Source organism: Linepithema humile, chromosome 6 (genome assembly GCF_040581485.1).
Source record: "Linepithema humile isolate Giens D197 chromosome 6, Lhum_UNIL_v1.0, whole genome shotgun sequence".
NCBI classification, from domain to species: Eukaryota; Metazoa; Arthropoda; class Insecta; order Hymenoptera; family Formicidae; genus Linepithema; species Linepithema humile.
The window spans coordinates 22,871,701-22,899,669 of record NC_090133.1 but is presented as its reverse complement, the minus strand read 5'-3'; the positions used below and the strand labels follow the sequence as shown (position 1 = coordinate 22,899,669).

Here is a 27,969-nt window from a genome sequence, read left to right as displayed (position 1 = left end):
ATAAATAAAATCTTATTTTACATGAAATCTTAGACAAATTTTACTAGTATTTTAATTTGAAACTTGATTATAAGTCAAATCTTTATAAAAAAAGATTGCTTCCAAATTGATCAAAGGATGCATATTCTTAAATCCTTTTTAGCAGCTCGCATACAACTTTTTGTGGAAGGATTACGATAAATAATCGAACAACTTGGCCTCGAGTCAATGTTAATTGTATTTCTGTTAATAATTGTTGCAAGATTGTTTGCGTTACCTGCTTCGCAAAGAGAAGCACATGCAGGAGAAATGATGACAATACGAATATACAGGTAGTTGAGGGCTTTTGTTACATGCATTGCACTTCGGAGCACCATATATGTATAATAATTACATATAATTTATCTAACGATAGATAATACTATTTATAAAAAAAAAGTATCTTCTTGGGAACGAGCGCTACTTTGCGTTTACAATTTATAGAAGAGTAATACGTATCATCGCGTTCGCATACACGTGTATGTACGTGTGTGTATGTGTGTGTGTGTGTGTGTGTGTGTGTGTGTGAGCGTGTGTGTGTAAAAAAATAGGTGTACATATGTGTATAATGGTAGATACCATGTAATTTCAGTTACTTCCGTAACGCATCGCACGCTCCAGAATAGTCATTACAATAATAAAAATAATTATTTAATTTTAACAATATATTCATTTGATATAATCATCTTGTTAATAAATAGAGCAACATATACATAACATTAACAACTGCTAAATATGTATACACGTATGAGATAATAATGCGAAATGAAGGAAAGAAAATCTGGGCAAGAGAACGACGTTAGATTTTACATACATACAGCAAGTTATATACATATGTACATGAAGTATCTCTTTCAACAACGATAATCACGTCTAATTATAATTATTTTGTGGAATTTTTTTTACAATAATGCGGAAAGGGAGGCAAGAATGACTAAGAATTGGAAGTGTTTGACGAAGACAGCCGAGATTTAGCGTGTTCGGAGCACGAAGAAAATACGGCGATAGAACGCAGATATAATGGCAATGAGAATAGCAAAAAAGCGGTCGCTGCTAAAAATCCAATATCTCGCGTACGAATTTTGCGAAATCATATATGGAGAAGTTTACGGAAAGATCGTCCAACTTCCGGCAGGGTAGCGTAGTGCAGAAACAAATTTAATAATTATCGAAATTAGATTTCTCAATATTTTTCTTTTTATCGTAATGAGGAGGGGGGACCGTTTTAGCACCTATGTATCTTCTAACGCAATGCCGTAAAATGGTTTTCAAAAATAAATAACTTTATATCGACCGTTCTTGTGTGATCCTCGGTTGAATTATATACAAATATACTTAAAAAAATATCTCTATTTCCGTGGCCGCAAGCCTTATCAACAATCTCTCGCCTCTTCTTTGTAAGATAGATCCGCCTAAAAGAATACAGCCCCATGAAAAATATGAGTTTCTTGAAAATATTGCACTCGAATTGCATGAGCTTTCAAAATTGCACTCTCATTGCACTCTCTCGACATTTAAGATGTATGCATTAAATATCGAGTCCCGCTTTGTATTGACCGTGAAGTCGATATATAATACTTTATCATATCACGAAGCATTACATCTCTCACACATAGTTATTCGTATGCAATGAGTCGCCTATTGCTCCTCCTCCCCCCCCATCTACCCCTCTTTTTCATCTCTCCCTCTTTCCGTATCTTCCGCTTCACTCTATATTCTCTACGATTCCCGGAAGCTGCGGATGGTATCGATTTCATGTTATACAATTGCACGAAAATGCTCTTGCGACGCTGAATGGCATCTGTGTTGGAGAATATTTCGCGAGTTTCACATTTCACGCGTATTTGAGTACAAGCTAAGACACGAAGTACACATAAAGCAGAATAATCATTTATCATTTTTGTAATGTGAGAGTGAGATTACAGTCGAATAATTAACTTCCATTCAATTTTGGTTAAACGCGAGTGTTTTGTTTCCGATTAATCGTCGTAAATGCTTCTAGTGTATGTTAAGTACTTGAATCGTTCGCTATGACGCAAGAAACATCGGTACAGAGAGTAAATTATATTCATATACATTTTATCCAACGATGAAGTCACAAAATACATGAAGTTAATCATTCTTTCGCGAGTAACGAGAACTGTAATGCTTAAACTTTTTTTTTCCTTTGATTCGCAATTTTCGAGATGAGCAAATTGTTTCATTTTTTACGTTTAGTTATTTGATAGTTAAATTAATTTTATTTTTACGATCACATGAATACGATGTCTGAAGTTCCAAGAAATTTGTCTTGCGCTATGTGTAATATGTGATTAATCCGTATTCAGTTGTGTATTAAGATAATATAAATAATTGATGGATCGACGACAAATGTAACGGATCAGTCGATGACGGTTTTAACCGTCTAAAGGTCTCCGTGGTTTTATCATCGATCATCATAAGAGATGAGGAGAGAGGGGGGATGGAGCAGTGACCGAAAAGAGAGGGAGAGAGAGAAAAAGGAAAAAAGAAAGGAGGGATGAAAGAGAAATAGAACGGGAGAGACATAGATCACAACTTGTCAGCGCGTGACAAACGCAATGAGATCTCAATGTTCGAAGAGGGATTTTCAGCATCGTTGTCGTCGTGGAATTTATTGATTGCAGGGTGACGATGACGCGTGGCTCTGAGGATGATTTCTCGGGTTAGCGTGAGACCCCTCGCGCTTCAGCCTCTGCTTGAGGTGCACTTTCGCGTGGCGTTTCTTTTCGTCGCTTCTGGCAAATTTTCGGCCGCATTGATCACAGCAGAACGGTTTCTCGCCGGTGTGCGTGCGTACGTGGGTGGTGAGGTGATCGCTGCGCGAGAATGAGCGCATGCAGATGCGACATTGGAACGGTTTCTGTCCGGTGTGGATGCGTATGTGCCGCGTGAGCTCGTCGCTTCGTGAGAACCGGCGATCGCAGCCGTCCACCGGGCAGGCGTAGGGCCGCTCGTGAACCGGCGTTTTGCTGGGTCGGTTCGGATATTTCCGCGGCTTTACAGGCACCAATCTCAGCGGCAGGGTGCTCTGCTGATAGACTTGAGATAGTATCTCGTGACCCTTTGAGGTGCTCGGATTGTATTCAGCCAGCTGGACTCCCGGAGTGCCGCCGGTGGACGATGGTGCCTGCTGTTGCTGCTGCTGCTGCTGCTGCTGCTGCTGAGCTTGCGCCTGGGTTTGCTGCGGTTGTTGCACATTGGGAGTGTAACCGGACGTGCCGGTTGGCTCCTGCTTCAGCGTTGTCTCCTGATGATGCGCGTGCGAGTGATGGTGCGGGAGAAGGCCGGGATCATAAGCTTCCTCGTGCGCCGTCAGCCAGCCCGCAGGGGTGGTGGTCGGCGTGTCATGGTAACCGGGCGGGGGCGGTTTCGAGTCCACCTGCAGCAATTCAACGGTCTCGCCGCTGTACGGGGCGGTCGAATGCAAATTGGGGTGAAGGAACGACTGACTCGTCAAGGTTAAGGTCGGCGAGGGTAGCGGAGCCCACATCTCCTGGCTCGCCGACGTCGGTTGCTGCTGCTGCTCGCTCTGCAGATTGCTCAGAGGCGAGGGCTGCGCGCAGGTTGTGGTGAAAACGCCGCGATACGTCAACGTCGGCACGTTACAGATGTTCACGCTGGTCGCCGGCACAGTGGACGTGGAGTGCGGCGACGAATATAGTATTACACCACTTTGCAACACGTTGCAGCGGTCCACTTCTTCCTGGGTTTGGTGGTGACGCGACGGCGGACTACTCGAGGGGGGTGCATTCGACGTGACCGCGTTTCGCGCATCCGGATGATGATGATGCCGATGATCTCTGCCGGCGGATGCGCCATTCTCGTCCTCTTCCGCGGTTGCCTCTTCCAGAGAGAGGTCCTCGCCCGTCAGACTGCCTGTAAATCATCAATAAGATCATCGCTTAGTCTCGATTTTCAATATATATCGCGCGCATATGCGTTACACGCTCTACATACGGCCGGAACGTATATTCGTTCCGCGAACCGACAGGAAGAACCGCGTGATACGGGGGTGACTTTATCTAGCTAACGGCTCTATCTGCTGTCTGCATCCTGTTGCTCTGTTACTTCCTCTCTCCGCTTATAATTGCTGACTGACGTTGAGAAAGTATTCGTCGAGATAATAAAACGTAAAACATAGTATCGTGCATGTTTTGTTGATGGAAAAAATAAAATTTCATTATTGATTCGACAATGTTCATATTGGAACTGTGGTTTGTGTAACGCTGGAAAATTGAGCGTGTCGAAGATGGTTGCAATTATTCACATTTTCATCGAATATAGCGCATACTTTTGCGGGAGGAAAAGTAAAAAATGTGAAAAATGTACGGAAAAACCCTGCGACAATCGCGCGAGGGTTAATACGGTACTGAGGGTGGTGGAAGTGGGGGAGCAGCTGGAAGTATGAATGAACCGACCAAGGGATAGTGGGAGGAAGAGGAGGAGGAATAGGAGGAGGAGGAAGCGGTGGTGCAGGTTGAGGAGGGTCTCTGAATGTCGGGGTCGTTGGGTATTGATCCGCGACAGGCGGGACGGGCCTTCAATATTACGTGTTTTCGCGAACAAGTGTACTAAACGTCACCAACACCTCGTGGCTCTCTCCGTCGTAGACGCGCCACGACGCATACACAGCGCGTTGTGTGCCGCTCCGAGATCGTACACGAATATCGAGAGGATGCCGAAATTTCCCGCGAATATGATACAGATTTTGAGGACCAGGCGTCAGGAAGCGCGAAGAGTTCGCAAACGTATATCGAAAGCGAAAGGCCGGCGAAAGTGAAACAGCGCGAATTCCGCAGCATCGTATTTTCATCCGCATGTAATCCTGTTAATATTCGTTCAATTACGCTGAAATATGTATCATACGCTTGTAAAGTCAACGACGCAAACAACAAACTCATGTGTATTCCCGCGTATGTAAAGCGATGCGCGTCGTTCTCTTTACATCGTCACGCTTACACTTGACAAAATATCAGAAATGCAATCGAACAACGTGAATCGTAATAATAAATGATAGACATTGGGCGCGTTAAACAGTAGCGAGAAGAAGTAAACAACACGCTCTCGCGCTTGATTCTCGTCTCTTAGGGATAGCTGAAGATCGGTAGATACCTGAGATCGGTGGCGGTTCGACAAGCGCGGAAGGGCCGAAGAAAGACGGTAGATCGCTGCTGGTGGTGACCGGTGTGTTTAGATCACCCGGCTTGTCCTTATCGTTCGTATCGTGGATGTCATTCCTGCAGTTTCTGATACATCCCTTGTCGTCTTCGTCGGGCTGTCGATGCCTCTTGCCGTCTGTGCCGTCCGTGGACGGCGACGATGCATCGGTATGCAAATGATGCTGATGATGATCGTCCAATCGATGATGATGATGATGATGATGACGGCCGTGATTGTGCTCCGGGGTGTCGGTCGGCGTGATCTGCAGCTGCATGTGCAACGGCACGCACGAAGGCAGGGAGAGTGTCGGCACTGTTTTGCCGTTGTCGGGCGAATTTGTGCAGGTCGCGTTGACGGGCGTTCCGCCGATTCCGCAGGTGACCGAATTGGTGGACGAGGAGGCCGCGTTATACGGTAAACACGCATCGAAGCTGAGCTGCACCGTCTGCAGGTTGAAGGTCGCGTGATGATGATGATGATGATGGCCCAAAGGCGGCGAGGAAAGCAGAAACGGGCTGGTGGCAGCCGCGTGCGGCTGCGAGCTCACCACCTCCATGCCGTCCATCGTCATCCTCTGCAGCGGGTCGCCTCCCTGGGCGACGACGGCGGAATCCTCGGTGCCGCACTGCGTGTCCTCGCCTGCGGTTGTATCGTTCAACGTAATTATTATGGTTAGAAAACTTTATCCTCGATCACTCCGATAATGCGATCAAGTTTCCTTCTCTCTCTCTCTCTCTCTCTCTCGCTCGCTCGCTCTCTCGCTCTCTCCCGGCGTGTCAAATAGCGCGCGTGTTAAAGCGTGTATGCGTTAATTGTCCCGCGATTTCCCAGTGAATCGTAGAATCGTCCGCGTCGTTCCGTCTCTCTCAGCTAATAGTAGGATTAGTAGCGATTAAATATGCGGTGCGCGATGACGTTCTCTCTTTCTTGCTCGATCGCGTGGCGCGCGCCCTTGATTACTCAATGGAGCTGTTCGCGCCGGTCTTGGCGATACAAAAAGATGTATCTTCCTTCCCGCCTTTTTACATCGATAGATGCCACCGGCTGCGACCGGTAACACTACGTTGCGGAACGGACCACCACCAACCACTAATAATCACCATCACCAAACACCATTTACCACCACCGAGCGCCAGGAAGTTTTTACGCGTGTAGGACCGTGCGGGCTCTCGCGTACACTCGCTCGTGTAGATTTCGCCAACCGGTCGGTTCGGTTCGGTCCGATTCAAGTACCTGGTTTTGCCGCTTCCTCGTGGACGAGGACGAGGAGAAGCTATAAATGTTCGGTTAATCGGTGACCGGTGTCCCGGCGTATGCGCTGGGTGGAAATTAACTCCTCTTCTCACCTTCCGACGGTACGAGTGCGCGCCGAGAGAAGAGCCGATGTGAATAACGCGTCGGAAAGTGAGGCCAAGTATTCGATGCGATGAGAGAAGACGTGTGTCCGACTACCATCGCAGCCGTCGCAGCCGTCGCAGCCGCCCGCCGTTGTCGCGCGTCAGGGTCCACGCGTGCTCCGAATCTGTGCGCGAGTGAGAGCAAAATACAGTGTGCGATCCGGAGAGCGTGTGCGTAGGCGCACGAGCGAGCACACACGCGCGAGGCCGCGCGCGTTACGTTGCGTCGGCAACTCTCTCTCTCTCCCCGTCTCTCTTTTTCTCTCTCTCTCGCTTTCTCCCTCTCTTTCTCTCTATCCATCCATTTATCTTTCCTCCACTCCGTCTCTCTTTCTCTCTTTACACGCGGATTTTCTTCGTTAGGTGTGCGCTCGGTTGAGAGTGTATTAGCTCGTGTGCACAGAGCGATTGTTAAAAGGACGCGCGATGCGTGGGGGTCGCGCACGGACTGAGCTGAGCGGCGGCGCGCCCCGTAGTTTTATGAATGGACCGCCGAGACTGTCCCATATTTGGAAGCGCCGAGTCGACCGCCAGCCAATCCCCGCCTGGCCGGACCACTGTCTACGCACGCGTGTGTGAGCCATACGTCTTCATACGTATGCGCGCGTATTTATACATGCCAGCGTATATACGTATATTCGGAGAGATAGATGCATATATATATACATGTCTAAATACACGTAATGCAAATTCTATATGAGTATATATTATGTATGTACACATGTATTATATGTGTACATACATATTATATATTTATATATATACATGTGTGTGTGTGTGTGTGTGTGTATATGCATATAGATCTGAACGATCCCCGACTGCTTGCTTCTCGCGCCGTCGTAGTTGCCAGCCAGCGCTTACGGACGTATCCATCCCCACCTGATCGCCCTTCGCGCGCCGCCACCTTCCCCTATCTTCCTCCGCGATACTAGTGTATCCCACCATAGTACATCCCACCTCCTCGGTTTCTCGCAACCCCGTTCACTGACGTGACGTAGGCGCCGTGACGTAGACCCGAGGCGCACGACTTGTCCCCCACGAGGTACTTTCGAGAACGCGCGAGCACGCGAACGGTGGACGACAGAAGGAGACGGAGAAAAAGCCGTGAGATCTAGCGTAAGAGCGGAAAAAGGAACGAAAGATAGCGGCCGATCGGCCCCACGGTATTGTTGCGGCAATTGTCGCCGATGGGTGTCGAACTCGGCCGCCTATGATCTTTTAAGGCAATAGGAATAACCGTTTAATTAACGAGGGAAAATCACAGTGTTGCGCGGCATTGTACAATGTTTGCGGTATTAGCTGTACGCAGCCGCGAATTAAAACGTTAGTTAACGTTCGATCGTTATTTCTGTTGCGATGCTCGTTTGCTCTGTAGCGCATTATTAGCAGCTCGTACGTAATCGAACAAATATGATATTCGATATGAAGTGGATTACCTTTTAATACCGGCGATTTTATGCACAAAGCCCTGGAGAAAACCAATTCCCTTATGGCGGAGCGCAAATTGCAGCCTTATTGCGCCACATCGGTAATTAATCCGCCGAAAAGGCGCACGAATTTCTACATAATGAAATTCCGCAGATTGCGTATCGCATATCGCATGACGCGGGGAACGATCGATCGCGGTGCAAGAGACTTGTTTCCCATCCCCGCGCTATTATTGGATCCATTACAACAAGCGCGAGAGTGACAAGTTTTTCGTTCGGCTAATCGTATGTATAAATAGGTCCGCGAGGAGAAAGTAATTTTATCCCGACGGTGGTTTCTAACATCTGTAAGTGCGCGCGGGCGCGCGTGTCTGCCGTACGAGGCAGACCGCGTTCTCTGAAGGAGGGTAAGAGACGACGCGTGCCATTTGTGCGGACGCGTGCGTGCGCCCGGTTAAGCAGTCACGTATATACGCGCACGCGCTTACGATCTTTTTCTCGCGGGCGTCTCTCGCAACCACCTGATGCCCTATTTGGCACCACGCGCTGCCACGCGCCCATACCCCCTCTCCCTCCTCTCTTTCTTACATCTCGTCGTTTTACTCTTGGTATTTCAGACCCCCGTGCCCCGTTTGCCTATCCTTTTTGCATTTCTCGTTCGTTCTTTGTCTCCCCGTTACGGTCTTTTTGCACTTTTTAAGTGATTTCGACGAAGGAAAGGCGTTATTGCAGTCAATGTTGAAATAACGAAGCTTCATACAGGATTGCTCTTTGCTCGATAATTACGTGAGATCAATAAGTGACGACAAAAGCAATATATTCCTTAATATATATGCACATTGAGTTACAAGCCTTTGTATTTGATATTTTATTTTCCTCCATATATATTCATGACTTTTCGAGCAAATTAAAAGATATTTTTAGTATATCGATAGATTAACGAAAATATTGCCAAATAGGCTTAAAAAACAGGCAGGGCTTGATCACAATTTTGGCAAACGAATTTTTAATTTACGCGTTAATCGAACTGCGCTTTGCCCGACAAAAATAGACAGATTTATTTGAAAAGTCTGAAATCACTTATTGCGCAATTCAATACACCAGAAAATAGATGGATAGTAAACAATTTATTGTGTTTATATTTACAGAATTATATTTATTCAAAGTTTAAAGCAAAATTGTGTTTCCGTATTACCCAACAATGATTGGGATTGATTTCTCAAAAGCGCGTATGAAACTGTAGTTTGATTAATTCAATCCGATCACGTTATCGTTCTAATAACAAAATCTGGTCTATCTGATTGATTTCGCGTGAAACCAATACACGAATACGAGAGCAAAGAGATAGTGACGCACGCCGCGGCGACGTTCATCTGACACAACAAAATGTTCTAAAATTACAAGCGACTCTTGACGAGGTGGTGGGCGCGCACTATTCGTGTCCCTAATCGACGCGATTTTGCGCGGGCGAACCGCGCTATTTCAGGCCGCCACGCAACCACCTGAGCCACCCAGCATCCCCAAATACCCGGGATGACTACTGCGGCGAGCGTCAAATACTTTCCTATGTTGTGCCGATGAGTCAGTTAGTCGATGACACAAGATTTTTGGCAGCATATTCGTCGTGCGTCGTCTTACGCTTATTATTCCCCCGTCATCCTTGACGCCAACCGCGCTTCATACCGTTACAAGTTATTCCTATTTAGTCTCCTCCTTTTCTATTGAAGTAATATTCTAGATTTTAGCATGATTGCAGTTTGATCGTCGAAACTAAAAAAATTGATTGATTTCGAAGAAATGGATAGTAAAAAATATCCTGCAAAAAAAGCGCATATTTAATCGAAGCGTTCTATATTTCTCACACTTTGTGCCGCTTTATGCGAAGTAGTCGCTGCAGGCGATGCGTTTTACTTCGCTCCTGTACTGACATGAGCCGATCGTTGCTATTACGTACTTCGACGCGACGCGAGTGGTGAGTCACGGCGACTCGCGACGAGCGAGGCTTTCGCACGTTTTTGCGCGACTCGTTACCGAGATCGTTGATTAATGATCGTTTCCGGTAGGTACGAGCATTTACTTCGACCTTTCAAAAGCCTATACTGTTATGATGAGAGCGTTATTTCCGATTATGACAGTTGCTGCGGTGGAACAGTAAAAAAGAAAATTAATGCGATAAAATGCAATTTAATTATAAATTTTACATAAAGTTAAAGTCTCTTTAGCAACTTTTTCAGCTTGATGAATTTCAAAGTTTTAACTTTTAAAGTAATTTTAATTCATCAAAAGCCATAATTATAATATATGATACGTTATCAAAGCAGGGAACGATAATATTTTAAATTGACGAGTTGATGAGAATTTCAAGTGATAGTCAATGTCAAGGGTGATTTAAGGAAAATGAGCAAAATCGCACATAATAGTCATAAAATATTATACAATATTAGCAAAAGAATATTCATATCCGCATTGCAAATTAATCTGCGAAGATAAGCTGAGATAAGAGAACGGTAGTGAAGTGATTAAAAATAACAATGATATAGATATGGACTTTCTAAAAATGAGCACATTCGACATTTCTAAAGAGCATGTAAATTGATCGGAATGGAGGCGTAGAAAATAAATTTACTATCTAGAAGAGAACTTGCGCATTTTAACTATAATTTATATCGCACTTCCTCGTTTCTCGACCTTTTAATGCGCAATTTTGTTACAATGAGTACTTAAGCGAGAGACACACGGTTGAGACCGCGCATCACGACGCAGCATCACGGTCGTAACTGTTATTATGCTGCGAGAATAACACGTGCGAGAATTTTGATTTTTTTTTAAAGGGTCTCGCACGCAGTTGCTTTCTCTAGGCATTACGCTCGCGTGTAAAAGGGGATAATTTGCCCGAGGTGGCCACTGTATGTCCGCACACTTTTTTTAAGAACTCTATTAATAATGATCGAAGCAGCGGAAAAAGATTTACCACGTGAAGAAGTTACAAAAGCATAATGCAAGCAAATATTAATAAACCGCGATAACGTCAGGACAAGGTTAAGATAAGTGGGAGAGGGAGATATTGAACTGACTAAAAATATAATTGCTTTGCCGCAATATGCCACGAATGTGGATACTTTATATAAAAATTTCTGTTAAAAATACAAAATCTAAAATAGTGTCGGTATATGATAAAATAAGAGAAAGAATAAAAGTGTATAAAATCAGGAAGTAAAAAAGATAAATATGGCAATTTTTTACGCTTTCCCGTCATTGCGCTAAGTATAATCAATATTTTCAAAGTTATTTTAGATTTAAAAAATTCTTTTAGATTACATGTATTACTTTGTTATGTATATGCATCCTATGCTAAAATAAGAATACATCCTGCCATCAATTTTCGTTATTTTTATCCAAAACAGTGAAGTGCTCTTCTATATATCCTTCATCTAAATGAACTAAATAAAATAACGAAATTCGTTCTCAGTGTTCTCATTATATTGGATTGTGTACTAAATAATTTGAGTTTTTTTAAATAAATCTGTTCATTTTTTGATCGAACAAAGCGCAGTTTGATGAACACGTAAATTAAATATTCGTTTGTCGAAGTTGTAATCAAATTCCGCTCGTATCACGGTTTTTTCAAGTTGCGTAAAAACGTGCTGTGTAAAAAAAAATAACACCATCTATTGAAAAATACATTACTTATTACAAAAACCAATATTTCGAATCAATTATTTTCATTTATTTATGACGTTGAATGTTTTATTGCAAAGCAGATTAAAGCGGACGGTTCTCTTTACATTCCATTCGCTTTCCTTCGAATGATGTAAATACCTATTTAGAGATGTGATTTTAAAAACAAAAGTAATTCATCGATTCGACGCGCGCGTTTTGTATAAAAGACGGTCGTAAGTCCAATCAGACAATCCTCCCAAGACTATTTTTGCACCGTAGCCTATCGATTTCTTTGTGATCCTCTCTTTCTCGCACACTACAGCCCCGTGTACTTGGACGTCAACGGTGGCTACGTGTAACGCGTAGTTAACCCTCTTCGTCTTCTTTCCGCTTATTGTTAGTCTTATCGGTCGATGCTGACGTAGATGCTTCATACGTCTATGTGCCATTCATAGACGATAACAACTCACCAACACGCTGCCTGCCGACGTATTTTTATCGCGATATACCGCACGTATATGTATATAAATTCGCGTGCGGTTGTGTACAAGTACACGGGGAGCAACGTGTTGCGTTTGTATACTCGATTATCGTGACGATTCCCATGCGAGGATGCTGAATATAGCACCTTCTCTATGAGTCCGCACGAATCGTTACATTACGCACGTAAGCAGGTCGATTTTTTCACCGGGCGCGTCGTCGCGGCACCCTTTGCATCTGCCGTTGACACTTGGCTTATACGGATACCCTTCTTGGACTTTGTGACATCACTGCGTATCGTAAATCGACTATAATAAAATTTTGTGTAACTATTACGAAAGGTTACGCATACCCTTATATCGAAAATAAAATGTGATTACGCGGGTATTAACATATTTTGCACTTCGGATTGTTATAATACCGACATTTTTTTAAATTTAAGAGATATTTATAAACTACTAAAAATAGTGTTTAATAAAACAGCGATTTCACAAGCGTTTTATGACAATTTGCATTTTTATAGTGATCGTTTATAATTTACAAGTTTCGATATTTCTTTAGGTAAAAATCGTTTAACATTAATGTCGCCTGACGTTTATTGTTAATTAAAATAAAAATTTATTAGCTGGCATTTAATATTATTATTTAATTCACATAATGTATACACTATGAGAAATGATTATGTGTGCAAAGATTACGTGAAACGTCTCATTGTACGTTTTATCGATTTATTGAATGAAAATAGCAGTCGGAATAAAAGTTGATCAGTGAATCAAGCTCAAGGCTAACGATACATTTCTTATCGATTATTCGTACGAAACTTTTACGTATAAAAAGAAGTGAGAAAGATATAAAATATAATCATATAATAGAAATATAATAACAACACAATTGCAAAGTTAATTTCTCATTTTACATATATACGATTGCGCGCACATTCAGATATCATTCGGGAGAATTAATATTTAAACATTCGTTGCTCAGAGATTAACGTTTCATTGCGTTTAAATAAAATTTCAACGGAGGTTGACGTAACTTTTATGATAAAAATTTTACTGTATTTTACGATCGATTGTCAGGCTGGTTATACGTCAGCTTTGACGTATGTGATACGGCTGGTGACGTTTCGACATATGGACGTGTTCTGTCACACGACGTAAGCATATCGAATCAGTGACATTTTAATCCATTATTTTAAGTGATTATTTGAAGCTGAATACAGCTAATTTGGTGTGTAACAATAAAATATACATGGTAAATGCTTCTTTCACAAATTATTCTATTCTTCGCGATTCTCTCTGCGCTGAAAAAAAATATTACTCCAATAGTTGTTTATAGATTGACATATTGGAAAGAATTTCGTTGTTGAGCATAATAATTTTGTAAAAATAAATGCGCGCAAATATCTCGTTTATTAAAAACTTTTATATGCAAAACTTGAAGAGAGAAAGAAGACGGAGAGTGTGAGCAGCCAGCATTATTAAAAGAACGTCAATGAGGGCCGAGTGTCTGAAGGGAAAGAGAGAGAGAGAGAGAGAAGGTGACTTGTTCCCTTTTATCCGCCCACTGTAGGTTCGTGTATGATGTATGATTTCCTGTCTTACGAATCTGTACAATAATAACGAAATGTCAAGCGTATACATGCGATTTACTACGCGTTACCATACGAAACTACGACACTTTAGACAATGACGTATGCAAACTTACGCTTCGATCTCCGCTCGAGTATATGAATGGGAAAACATTTTTTCTACCTGCGCAGAGCGATGAGTTATGATTTTTCTATGGAAAGTCAGTCGGATCGGATTATGATTGAACTGTGTTTACGGATGGAACGTGCGAGAAAATTTGACAAAGTTTCAACGATTAACGAAATGAGACTTTTGTGTTAATTGTCGGTGTGACTGATACATACGACTAGTTGTTATAATATTTACTCGAAAGCTGACTAAAGATGATATGTAACACAAACTTGTTGCACGTGCCGGATCAGATCGGGCTGCGATCCATTCGAGCCAGCTATTATCAGTCTTTTAATCGGTTTACGTCGAAGGGAGGGCGTTTCGTTCTTTTGTACAAACTCCTAAACTAGTGACGTAGCACGCCCAATTCAACGGGACTACCGACGGTGCGTGTAATTAAGAGTTATCGTCCTTCACTATCTTTTTCTTTTTTTTTTTTTGCTTATGCTCGCTAACTCTCATCGCGCATTCTTTCTTTCATCTTTTTATATTGCCTTCCACAAGTGGTGCTATCATTAGATGAAGGAGAACCTATTTATGAGATAACTATGTACTATATATTGCAATCGGTATATCCCAAAAAGATAGAAATATTTTATACAATCAATACATATCTGAGAATGTCCGCATTAATTAGTTTTAGTGTGCGTTAAATTAGAAATATTAACGCAACATTTTTTTTATTAATCTATCAATGATGGATAGATTTATATTAAGTATTAAAAAAGAGCGTTATGTATATAGAAATATCAGTCTATAATATTTTATAAATTTTTCAGATAATCAAGATTATCGAACTTGTGTTTTGATTGCGGCAACGTGAGCGTCCGGCATCCGACGGTAAGTAAAATCCCGCCATAAACCAAGTGATCGAGTATTTCGAAGTACAACATATTTAAAAGTCCATACAAGAAGCTTTTATTGTTTTAATTAATAATACAATCGCCATCACTAACAGTTTGCCATCTTGTGTGCAAATTTGCAAATCCCTCTCTTGAACAAATTCTCCCTTCTTTCAGAAGAATAATTCAATATGATTTTGGACTTTATCGATTTTTTAAAATGTCCGATAAGCGAATACTTGAAAGAACAAATCTGAACAAATAATAATCAGATAGAAATATGTCTGGAGAACAAGAAGGATCTGACGAAACTTCCTACTCCAACTGCTTTATTTTTTCTTAAGTTTTTCTCTTTGCCTTACTTTGTCATTTCGCAAAATAACGCTTTCTCTGTTGATTTATTTTTAATTGCTAAAACCTAGAAAAACGGTAACAAATAAAGATCTACTACCAACAATTAGAATGGTTACACTAGAAACTGTTAGAAAGAAGGCCAGCATTGTAGAGTCGGTGTGAATCGGTTAGATAAATCATTCGAGAGCTTTTTGTTACGGCTTTTTTAATTGGAGAAAAAAAACGATATATTAATACAAAAAGGATTTTATATTTCGATAAGGATATCACACAACCGTTTATTTATTCGTTTACTCGCGAGGACTTTCAGACTGTTTCTCTCGCTGTCTATTATTTAAACTTTCAAACAATTACACGACTCGATCACCTTGAGTTCGATCGATGATCTGCCCGTAGTTTATCAAAATAAACACATAAACTCGTATTAAAACGAAAAACACTTCTACAGCATTATATAGAAAAAAATGTTATCTTGCAATACGATAATAAAGTCCTATGCAAAAGAAACTCAAGAAAAAATAAAACAGTTGGAATGAGAAGTTCTACTACATTCTTTTTATTCTCTGAACATAGCTTTATCTGATCAATTGTATCATATTTTGAGCGAAAATTCAATATTTTATTTTCAAAACTTTTGCATTTCAACAAGTGAGTTGTAATTTCATCATACGTAATAGTAGAAAAAAAATTCAGTAATTATGGAAAGTAAATCCTTAATATTTCTTCGAAAATAAATCCATTTAATGCTCGTTGTCCGATAAAAGCGCGATGAGAAATATTTTTCCAATATTTTTTTATACATTAAGGCATTTATAGTATTTACGTACTTGTAGCAAAGTATCTGAGCTATCTTGACAATATTGCGAATTCCAATATTGTTGTTTTAACATGGTTAATAATATAGAGAAGCTGTCAATTATACAACAGAAAAATCGTTAGTTTTCTTTAATTATTTCCTTTGTCAATATCATTATGTAAGAAATGTTGCTTTATGTAGCAATTAGTTAGAAACGTTGAAAAATTATAAACTTGATTATCAGCGGAGAATTTGGCTTGGAGAACTATTGTTACGGGTTAAGAAAATACAAGCCACAAATTACGTCCGATCTAAAATAGTAAGTGAGCGCTATTTCGTATAATTTTAACGTTTAGTTAATAATTTGTAACTGCTGCTTGTGTACTCGCATTTTATATCGAATGGACGGCTCAGAATAAAATTCGATTAATATAATTTTTGCAATTTTACGCGCTTGCAGTAATAAATTTGACGAAATAAGAAACGATACGAAAGGAAGAAAACAAGAAACGAAATGCTAATACTGAATAATTATTGTAGAAACAATTGATGTCAAGCGACGAAGCGACATCGCGACATTGAAATGCACCGTCGCCGATTCTGACGGTTGCGCAAAATACCGAGTTTTTTATTAACAAATGTTTGAACGATTTGCATCTAGATGTGTGGAATTTAATTTGGACTTGATTCTATTATTATCAACAACACGCAGAGTTTACGACGGTCTCTTACGAGCCACATTCGCGCGGTGACAAGAAACTCAATAGCTAGTCTAGAAATACAGGTTTGGCGATCTTAAAGCTCTTAAAGATTGATTATCATACATATAGTGTCGCGGAGTGTTTAAACCGGCGTTAATACCGGTAGCCGCAGGAGTCAGTACTCCTAGCTAGATAAGGAAACCGTAAAAAAAATTCAGACGGTTGTCGAGAGCGATATAAATTATATTTCACCTTCGTTCCAAGACTACGCGTGGCTCGTAAGGAAAATATCGTAGGAATCGTTAGGGAGAATAACGTCCGAGCACGCGACAGCGTAACAGCGGCGTAACAAGCGACAGGGATATTTCGTTGGCGCGCATCGCGGTCGTTCGCGACGCCGTCATCGAACCCTCCATTCGACTTCGCGATCGCGAGATCATCGGCTTTTTACCTGATGGCGGATGGTGATGATGATGGTGGTGATGGTGATATCCGAGAGCCGGCGGCGGCGGCGGGTAAACCGCTCCCCAGATGCAGGACGCGGCGGCCGCGGTCGCTTGCTGCTGATGATGATGATGGTGGTGGTGCTGCTGCTGATGCTGCTGTTGCTGCTGCAGTAGCTGCTGCACCTGGGCTATGTCCACGAACTCCTGCAGCTCACCCTCGGTCTCCGGTCTGCCGGTTTCGCGCACTCGCCCCTCGGCGGACGGCACCACCGCGAACGGATTGCCACCGCCGCCGCCGCCGCCGCCGCCGCCGCCGCTGTTGTGCTGCAGATGTTCGAACCCCGCGAGCGGATTTGCGGGCTCGTAATTGCTGCGCCCGGTCGTGTGTTCGCGGCGCATCGCAAGTGCCAGCATCTTTTCAACCTGTCCCGTCGCCGGTTGTCGTCGTCGCGGTGTCGACCCACGTGATTCGCCTCGATCGTTTCTCGCACCGTTTCGCGCGCACCGCCGCCCCGTACGTCCTCGTCGACGACGATGCTGGAGAAAACGAAGATAAGCACAGTCCGTACATGTCACGGCGTCGCTGCGACACCCCGTCCACCCGCGATCACTCGGTCATTCGTCTATTCTTGCTCGGAGATCAGTTTACGCCGCAATCTCGGAGTTTCGCGGAGAACGAAACGGTAGCACTCGAATCGAGAGTATCCGGCTCTCCGAGATCGCGAGAAGAACTCGACATGCAGATTCTTCGAAATCCGCTACTACTTCTTCGCACAATCGTTAATGCTGTGTGAATAAATTGACGAATCGGTCACGTCTGTTTTCTCGATGATATTCCGTGTTTAGCGCGAGACGGAATTTTGCCGACAGGCATCGAGCTTCCGTTAAGCAATGTTCTCCGTATCGTTCTCCAATAAGTAGAGTCGCGCGAACTCGCGCGGGAAAAGAACGTTTCCGGACGTAATCGCGAACGTGGTTGATAAACGCGACGTACCGGCACGAGTGCTGGTCGCACTGTATCACCGAAGGATACCGCTCTCTTGCTCTTCGTGTTCCTCCGGCGCATCGACCTTCCGCGCTCTCTTTGACACGTTAGTCGTGGCCCCTCCTTTTGGTCCTCTTCCTCGCGCTCCTTCGATTCCTTCCTCTCGTCCGCGAACCCTATATCGCACTATCCTTAACGCCGGTTTTTATCACGCCTCGGCTCACTCGCGTCTCTACGGTTCCGTCGATCTCGTTGATCTCGTTGATCCGATGGCCGATGGCCAATGGCGAAGCGCGGAGAGGCGAGGCCGGACGAGATGAGAGAGAAGTGAGGCGCGGCGAGACAAGACAAGACGAAGCGTAGCGAGGCAACTAAAGGGGTTCACGATGGCCCGCGCTAGACTAATAAAGCGTGGCTCGCGCGCGAAGCTGTCGGGTGTCTGGCGAGTGCGCTCGCACGTTCGCGCACGTGCACTCTCTTGGACGAAGAGAAGCAAGAGGAGAAACGCCGCGAGATCGGAGGCGGATGGCTGGTTGTCGTCGGTGTCCTCGACGCGTCGTCGTGCGGCGTCACGATCCCGCGGAGCCCCGTGGAGCGACGATGACGGGAGAGGATTTCAAGCGTCGTCACGTGTCACGTCGCGCGTCGGTATCACCCCGTGGTTAACTCCCGCTACTGTTGACGCCGATTATCTACGCGAAACGGACCCTCCTCTCCCCCTCCCCCCAACCCCACCCCACCCCTCCCACCTTCGTCGGCTTCCTCTCTCGCGAGTCCTCCGCGCCCTTGTCTCGCCCCCGTTTCCTCCGCGCGGGTTCCGGGCCATTCGTCTCTCCCGCGTGGTCTGCAATCTCCATTCATTCCTTCGCCCACCCTCCCCTTCCCCCCTCCCCCGTCGCCCGTCTCCCCGCGCAAAGATGTCTTCTCTCTCGCGTACCTCCAGCTTCCCCCGGTTCCCCATCCCAAACCTGGTACATCTCGCCGGTGTCCTCTCTCCGTCCGGCTATCCCTCCCTTCGGTGCCCGCCGACCGGCTTCGTGTTCCCTTCCTCGAGGCACGATAGCGTCTCTCTGTCTCGTCAATCTTTCCTCTTTCTCGGTGCCCCGAACGTTTGAACACCAACGCGTTCATCGCTGGTACCACAACCAACGTTCGCCGGATGACGTCATCGGCGTGGGCGCACCCCCGTGAGAGAGAGAGAAAGAGAGAGAGAGAGAGAGAGAGAGAGAGAGAGAGAGAGAGAAGGGGGAGAGGGAGAGCCTCTCTTTCTTCCGTCTCCTTCTTCAAGCATGTCCTCTTTTCCCTCATCTCTTTCTCTCTTCCTTTATCCCCGCGAATTCCACTCCTCCGGTTTCTGCGGCTCTCCTTTATCTTTCTTCTTTCTTATCTTCTTCTTACGTGCGTACCGGAAGACACCTAATCGATCGGTGACACAACGCGGAGAATCATCGTAAAACGGGCGAAATTGAAAAATGATGAGATTTCACGGCGGCGATTTTAGCGGGAAGATCGTAGCTGGACGCGGGACCAGCAAAATCCAGAATGGATCGGGTTACCTCATGATATTGCCGTTCGACAAAGGGTTCATAGGTCGTTAGCCTCGCAGCTTGAACTGATTTTGTCCTCCGGCCGAGAAAGCTTCTCGCCTTGGAGTCTTCGGTTTTCGCATTGAATGCCGCCAACGGAATAAGCGCGCGTATTCAGTGCGCGCTATTTTTCTCCGGCTAAAGATACAAACTCTCGAATTAGTGTGAATAAGAGCGATGATGATGGTGGCCGGGCGGAGGGACGCGGGGGGCAATTTAATTTAAAAATCTCGATGAAGACGGCGGCGGAAACCGACGGCGGTAGTGCCGCTGGCGACGACGTCGCAAATGCTGCCGACGATAACGACCAACTACGACGGAAACAACATTGCTACAACACAAATCGCCACGACGATGGCAACAAGCGCGCGTGCGGCCATATCGGGCTATTTTACGTAGGCTCAGCATCTATCTCTCGCCTCTCCTCCCACCCTCGGCCTCGTGTTACCGAGCAAACACACCTTTTTAGCGGCATTTCATTAATATCATAATGGCAATGGAGATCAAGCGAATGAGTCGGCTCCGCTTGTGCCTCAGGGCGTGCTTCGAACCGAGAGGCGCTTCTTCGTGGCCAACGCCTCTCGCCCGTACGCTAACTGTCTCGCGTCGGAGTGGATCATTTGTCTTCCTCAGCAAACTACAACTACGCATGTTGTAGACTCCGCAGCGATTCTCCGCAGGGCACGAGTCGCTCTCGCGAAGTGATCTGCCGCGGAATTATCGCATTTGGCTGTACTCCAAAAAAAAAAAAAAGAAAAAAGCTTTCGTATTTATCGTATCAAGAAATTAAGATCGCGCGCGCGCACGCTCGAAGTGCAAGAGGATTTATATCGCGATGACGTGGAATGAGAGTAATATTTGCTGCAATAAGTGAAATAACAATCAATTTGTGCGATGAGCGCGAAAAAATTGGAGGACGAGTGTCGCGGACATCGCAATCGCGGAGTAAACTCTGCTGTCGCGAATAATTCAATGAGATAATTCGTGTAAGATCATATACTCTTAGCTTTTTCTTAGCGCGTTGCTCTTCTATTCAACGAGTTGCAGATAAAACGCACGCCTGCTTCTCTTGTACCATTTCATCTTGACTAATTACGGCGAAGCCACGAGCGACACCGGATTAGCATTCCGGTCGCTTTAGATACGAGAAGTTGCGAATAAACGTTACCTTCGTCGCGCAGAGAGCTTGCTTCTGACTATATATCCGCTCTCTTGCTCGCTCTCTGTTTCTCTCTCTCTCTCTCTCTCTCTTTCTCTCTCTCTCCTTCTAAGAGACATAATTCGAAATTGTCGGCTGGGTCAAAGAGCAGAGCTCGGCTACTTAAGCGAGTTGACTCTGGTGTTCTTCGGGGTCACGTGCCACTGCTTCTTCTTCTCCGGCTGTAATCTCCTACCGTTGCCCTTGTTCTTTCTTCATTATCGTATGAAAGAATTTTGGCTAATGTGATTTAACATTTGTGTCACGTTACGATATATGATTGATTTATGTGTTTTTTTACATTGTTTATTAACGCGACGACGGTATCTGCAAAATTATCTCACTTTTTCGCGTGAACAATTCGAAAGATTAGGTCGTGCGATAAGTAATTTCAAATTTTTTCAATAGATAATGTTATTATTTTTCGTACGTAGCACGCGCGCGTTTAAAAAATCATAATACCGTAACCAAGATATTATTATTAATCACGTATTATGAATATGATAGTAAAGATATACTGCATTGATATCGGGTATTTTTTTTTTTTTTTTATTGTGCATTGCATCTCATTATCGAATACATTGTTCACGTTATATTATTAATTGCTGGCGCGCGATAAAAGATTTCTTACATTCCTCCGTCGTATCCTCCACTTATTTCTGCCAGTCGAGAACACGCAGTCTTGGAGGCATGACCGGGTCGATCTGACCTCATCGGATGTGGCTCTGATTTGCTCAATTCGTCTCTATGGCGTTCCTCTCGTACGCGGCACATCTCTCACGGGCGCTTCAATACACGCTTCGTCTTTGCGCGGAAAAAGAGCCTCTGCGCGATTGCTATCGTCTCTGCCTCATTATTCCATTATGATGGCGTGTGGCGTGTGCCGTACCCCATCCGCCTCGCCATCCCAGCGTCGACCGAGCGCTCTCTTGCCCTTCTCCCCCCCCCCTCCCCCTCCCTCCTCTTTCTTCTCTTTTCTCGCTCTTCTCACTTCGTCGTTGCCTCTACGCCTCCTGCCGTCCTCTTCTCCGGCATTTTCCTCCCCCATCCGTTTTCTCCTTCTCATTCATCCGTCGACCCATCTTGGTTCATGTTCCTCCAGCTTCCTTCGTATGGAGAATCGACGGAGAGACACGCGTACACATCTTTGTGACGATGACGTGCATGATGTTACGCGCCGGAGCCAATACATGCACGCGGAGCCGACACCAGCGAGAGAAAGAGAAAGAGAGAAAGGGAGGAGGGGAGAAAGTGAGATGACGAGAGAATGTTACGAAGGGAAGAGAAAAGAAACGAACGAGCGACGAGGAGGTGCAAAAGGTGGAATAACAGGCGGGAAAAAGATGGGGAGTGAGGGATGGACGATAGGGACAAGGCAGGGCAGAGACTCTCAAACGGTTCGAAACAGGTTCCAGGACCGTTGCTCACTTCGATCCTTCGGTGGGTGGAGAACGAGTTACAGCACGCGTGCTAGCGAAAGACAGTTGAGTTTCGGCTACGCGCGAACTTGGCAAACATGCAAAACGAAAGGAGAGAGCGATAGAATCTGTTTTTCGACGTTTTCTTTATCTTTATGTACATATTTTTTTTTATTTTTATATATATACGAAAATATTGTGTATACTTTATGAAAAATAAACGTTGACGTTTCTTGGAGACAATTATTAACAGCACATGTAGAGAGATAAAATTTGAAAGCAAAAATAATCCAAATTGTTAGTAAGATTTTTGTAATATTTACAGAAAGAATTATGGGAGTCTAAATAATTATTAAAATAGGTAACATATATTTACATATTGCAAATATTTTTGAACGGATACTTTATATGAGAGAGAAATGTGGAATTTTTATATATATTATTTCGCAATATCGATAGCATAAAAATTTGATAATAATAAATTGTTATGCATAACTATATACTAATATACGTATACACACAGTTGGATAGAACAGAATATTAAAAAATTCGGTGCTATTTATTGCTTGTAATAAGTGAATGCGCGCGCGCGCGCATGTCGAGTGCTATTAGAATGACTGAATCCGCTCCTGCGAGCGATGATATCATTCGTATGTCGAAACGGTAAGCGAGTTGTCTCCTATCTAATACACTGCTCCACACCATGATAGAAAATTTCATTCGACTCCTTTTCCTATGTCTGTTGGACACGCCACATCCTGCGCCGCTTACTGTCTTTGAGATTATCCTCGATAAATCTCTGCAAATTTCAATTTTTCTAATATTATGTAAATAATCCGCAGTGCTTAATCTTATGAAATAATCCCATGCACCCCATTTTGCACAAGAGGATCTTACGATTTGAGCGACACTGAAGAAGTGGCAAGGCACGCGACAAGGCAGCGTGTCCCACGCGCGCTCGCTTCGAGAAGCTCTCCTCAAATCAAATCACGTAATGCGTGATGTATATACGTATACATCTTTGAATCGTACGTTGAAATATCGTTGAATCGTATATACGTTGAATCTCGGAGCGGGAGCGGAAGACTCGCAAGAGCGCACCATTGGCGAACCGCAAAAATCCGCCATTAAAATTCGCGAGTCGCAAGTCGGGCTCCTCCCATCGCGGAGTTCAGACGTGCGTTTTGCGATATCGCCGATCGCACATGCCGTGATGTTAACGCCTTTTACCTTTCTTAAATTGCGACTTAATAGTTTTCAGTCAAAAAGATTGGAAAACAGGATCGATTAAATTGAAAATTCGAGTTTTATTTGGACGTCGCACTCTGTATTTCATTCTGGATTCCACAAACTATGAAATGCGATAGACTTGAGTCTTCGTTTGTCGCACCGCTGCGATTTTCCGCATGTATTTTAGTTAAGAAGTACAATTTTGAAAATTTATTAACTCTCTCTCAAAATGGGGGACCATCTAGTCAGCGGACGCTAAGAATTTCTGAAACTCAAAGATTCCGAAAGTCGGTTTTTCCCGTTTTTTCTCTTCTGCGAACTCGAGTTAATGCTGGCGCCTCTTCAAGGTATCGCGCGAGACACGAGAAGAGGAGAGGGCTTAATTCGCCGTGCATTTCCCCTTATTTGGGCTTCCGCGCTCGATCAGACTGCAGGAGGGAGCACGGCGGACTTGGGAGGGAACGAGAGGGCCGAGCCTCGGAGATATATGGCGAGGGACTCGCTGAGTGATGAATGTATATACCCGTCTCATTCACCTCCTACCCTATTCGGTGACAAGTCCGACCGGCAGGACCATCTGACATTGGCATCAAAATTTATTCACGAAAAGATTCGGTTCTTTTTCTTCTATATTTAATGCTCATTTCTACACGAAAATGTAAAATTTGCCTCTTCCTGTTCAATTTGCTTAAGAATGTGAATTTTATTCTTATCGCTGTAAATTTGAGAATTGAAGGCAAAACGCGCGGTACAACGTATTCGTATTAAAATTGATTCGCAAGCCCAACAGTGTTAGATTCTATTCATGTGTCGTATTGTGGCCGATGCTACACAGAAGAAATTATTCAATTCAGCCTTGTACACTTGTCGCGATAATCCTCGCGTGTATGACTGTGTATTGCTGTCGTCGAAATAATAGTCGAATTGCGCGTGGCACCGCTCGATTTTAATATCTCGCCTAAATGACACATCTCAATGGCATCAATGAAAAGTGCAGTAAAGTACTGCTTTAAACATATCGCTTGAAGGGAATCAATTATCGTTATTTTTACCTTTTCTTTCCACTTTATTTTGGAAATATTCTTTCAAAATCGCATTCTAAACACGCCACAACCTACACATTTTCTGATACGTATCGAATATTTCTATCTATTCAATATGATTCTTTTTTCTTTTCTCTTCGGGGAATATCACGAAACCAAGCTATAGTATCCGTGTGCTCGGGGCAAATTTTAATTGATATTCCAGACTGATTACGAGCTGAAGCGTTCTGCGAGAAAAAAGCTTGACGATCATAGCAGATTGTTCTGACATCAGAATACTGAAAACATGCTGATTGTGAGAGTTATACGATAATAATTTCTACTTTCACTATTGCGTATATTTACAGAGAGAAAAGCCGTTTATATTTATATTAACGGGGCAATTTAATTGATAAACAAAATATAAATCAATAAAAAAATTATATAAATTAGAAAAAGAAGGAAAATATAGAAAAAGAAACACAAACTGTATTACAAATAATATCAAAATAATGACACGAGCTTGAATTCCGCTGCTGGATTTACTAGCTTTACATCTTTATTATTGTACACAAAAAAATCGTCACATCTTCAACGTAAAAATTTTATAAAAATTATTTGAAGAACGACAGAATAAAAGTTACTTATTTACATAAGCTGAAAATCTTAATTTTTTTACGGTCTCTTCGACGTTATAAAAAGCGTTAAAAAAGCACGGATATGTTAAAGAATGACGTACTAATACTCGACATAGTACATTGTGGTCCAATAAAAAACTGAATAAACGTTTCTCCATGCCTTAATACGATTCCGTTCTGGCTGTTATGTGCTTTACCACTCGGAGCACCCCAGATCGTTGTTCTTTATCGCGTCAGGATACAACGAGTTCTCCTTTTTTAGAAACAACGCAACGCTCCATCGCGCTGGTCGTTCCGATCAAAATCATGAATCTACCTCGCGCTTCGAGCATACGGAAAAACGATCTCGTAAGAACGAGAAAACAAGAAACGGAGAATGAGACCAGGGAAGAGACGAGATGACTGTTTGTGATTTACCCTGGATCCGATTTCACGGGACTACGTACGACTTTACGATTTAAAATTCAACTCAATTGCGCATGGAAAAGAGTAAGATGCGTTCTTAGATTATTTTAACAAATCCCAGACTCCGTTCGCAATGATGACATTTTGTCAATTAGTGAGCGTTTAACAAATGTCTCGCGGTGACGCTTATTACGACGAGAGAAAGATTTTTCAAATCTTTCGAAGATTCTCTCGTATTCTTCTCTTCAAGATCTTCCCGACTTGATTCAGATATTGTGCAGAATAAGCTTTACGTCCATTTATTAAACATTTGCATGAGATATTTATTATACTGATTGTAAGAGGATTTATTACAAAGTGCAAGTATTAAGACAAGTATGAAGACTTTATTCCTGAAACAACTTCTCAGAAACATGCTGAAAATACACATAAACTCTGCGTTTTATCGTTCGAAATAAGATTTACATTTCTATTTTGCAAACTCTATATTTCTATTTCGGTGTTTAATTTTTTCTTAACTCAGAATGTTAAATTTCACTTATATCTCAAAAACATTACTCTTCGCACTGGAAAAATATTCTTTGTTATATTCTTTCGCAAAATTCAATGGCTCTATCTGATTTATTAACATAATCCTGGTCGGTTCTTATTATATAAAATTTTTACAAGCTTTTATTTTATTTTGAACATATTTTTGTGCGAAAAAAATTTATAAATGGGCTACATAATACGTACATATGAGAGACCAAAAGTGCTTAGCACTCATTATAAACATGCTAAGTTCCTAATTGAACACGACAAGGATTCAAGTCGCTATAATCTTAATGAATTCAGATTTCGATGTTACAGACATACGAAAATGATTCCTGCTTATTTATAGCAACAAAAATCATCGTCGTGTGTCGTATTATTCGCATCTGCAGCATTAGAAATCGATCGCTCATCCGGATTATAACGGTTTCGGTCTCCGTATAGTAATGAAAAGTTTAGAAAATGAAACGCGAGAGATACAGAAAGTCAGAAGGACAGAAAAAGAGCGAAAGAGAGAGAGAGACAGAGAGCGGAGGGGGAGAAAAAGAAAAGGAGAGAGAGAAAGAAAGAGAGAAGGCATCTAAATGTTGGTCCGCGGCGCGTGGGATGTTGATTGCGGTTAGGCTCGTGCCTACTCCCTCTTCTACCGGCCCTCTCCGCCCTCTTCGTCTGTCGCATCGCGTCTTATTCTCTCTTTTTCGCTCCTCTCTCCTTTGACTCTGAATACCGGTCTGGTCTGTCGCTACGCTTGTGGTGTAGTCGTCTCACTGGGAATACATGCGTGCACGAACGGACGGACTCACGTACGGGCTCCGGTCGGTCGGTCGGTCGGTTGCGAAGGTACAACGAAGGCGACTTCTTTCCTATGCGTGAGCGCGGTTAATGCACGTACATCTCGCCGCGTATACATAGATTTGGATGCTGCATGGACCAGTCCTGACACGCGAACGCGCGCCGCGAGCCGCCGCGCGCCGTCGGACAATGCTAGGAGATCCGTGCCACACCTCTTTTCTTCCTTCTTCTTTTCCATCCCGGGGTCCTCGGCGCGCCCTTGCGTCGGATATATCTCCTGCTATGTATATTCTTACCATCTCGATACTTTTCACGACTCTCTTCTTTCTTCGTTACCTCAGCCGTCTCATCTCTTCTTCTTCTTCTTCTTTTTTTCTTCCTTTACACGAGCAACGTTCTTCTCTCGCACCTTTTCCCTTTCCCTTCGCATACGATATCGCTTTAATACGTTCTCGATAGTATTTTATCTTATTTATGCATTTATATCGCCCTGACTTTTGGCAATCTCTGTTTGCTCGACAAGATCTTCGCGATGGTTTAACGAACTCGCTATTTGTCATTCGCGAGGCCGAGCCTCTGAAAATATGGACGAGGCGGTGATTTCGATTAGAGAGAAACCGGGATGAATTACGCCCGACGATTATGCTCAAAGACGCTAAACCACAGAAATAATTGTCGTGCAATTAAGTGCGCCACCTTTTAGTGCGTTATACGGCGTATTACCGCAATCGCTTCCGAAAGCTGGCATGCGATTATAAACTCATTGACTAGTGGGTCGCAAAGCGTTTAGTTCAAATTATTGGTTGCTACGTATCTGTTCGCGTGCGTCTAAGTTGCGTGACTGTAATGTAATACCTTAAAGGAGAAAAAAAATTAAAATGCAAAAGGACGCGATTAAGTTGCGCTCGTGCCGTTACGCGTGAAACGCACGTATGCGCATATTTACTCGCGACCAAACGGAATAGGTGAGCCTTCAATCATCGATTTATGAATGAACGGTTATGTTCCTTTCGGTGAAAGTCCAAACCGTACACTTCAAGCGGCTGAAAGCGACAAAAATAAGAAAACGAATTGAGCGAGGTAGGGGACTAGATATTGACGAGCAAAGCAAAGATCGTAA

General features: G+C 43.4%; 1 protein-coding gene across 1 annotated transcript; it reads right to left on the bottom strand.

Moving 5' to 3' along the window:
• Positions 1 to 198: 198 nt before the first annotated feature.
• LOC105672977 (uncharacterized) lies at positions 199 to 18,765 on the bottom strand. Its single transcript, XM_012368287.2, has 3 exons — positions 17,050 to 18,765; positions 5,152 to 5,838; positions 199 to 3,915 (listed from the first exon to the last, which is right to left on the bottom strand). The coding sequence occupies exons 1-3, from the start codon at positions 17,456 to 17,458 to the stop codon at positions 2,651 to 2,653; spliced, it is 2,361 nt and encodes a 786-aa protein (XP_012223710.2). The 5' UTR covers positions 17,459 to 18,765; the 3' UTR covers positions 199 to 2,650.
• Positions 18,766 to 27,969: the final 9,204 nt, after the last annotated feature.

Coding starts and splice junctions, on each gene's coding strand:
- LOC105672977 (XM_012368287.2), bottom strand. CDS start 17,458: ATGCTGGCACTTGCGATGCGCCGCGAACACACGACCGGGCGCAGCAAT. Junction 5,839..17,049: donor TCATCACCATCCGCCATCAG/GTAAAAAGCCGA, acceptor ATACAACCGCAG/GCGAGGACACGCAGTGCGGC. Junction 3,916..5,151: donor CGAACCGCCACCGATCTCAG/GTATCTACCGAT, acceptor GATGATTTACAG/GCAGTCTGACGGGCGAGGAC.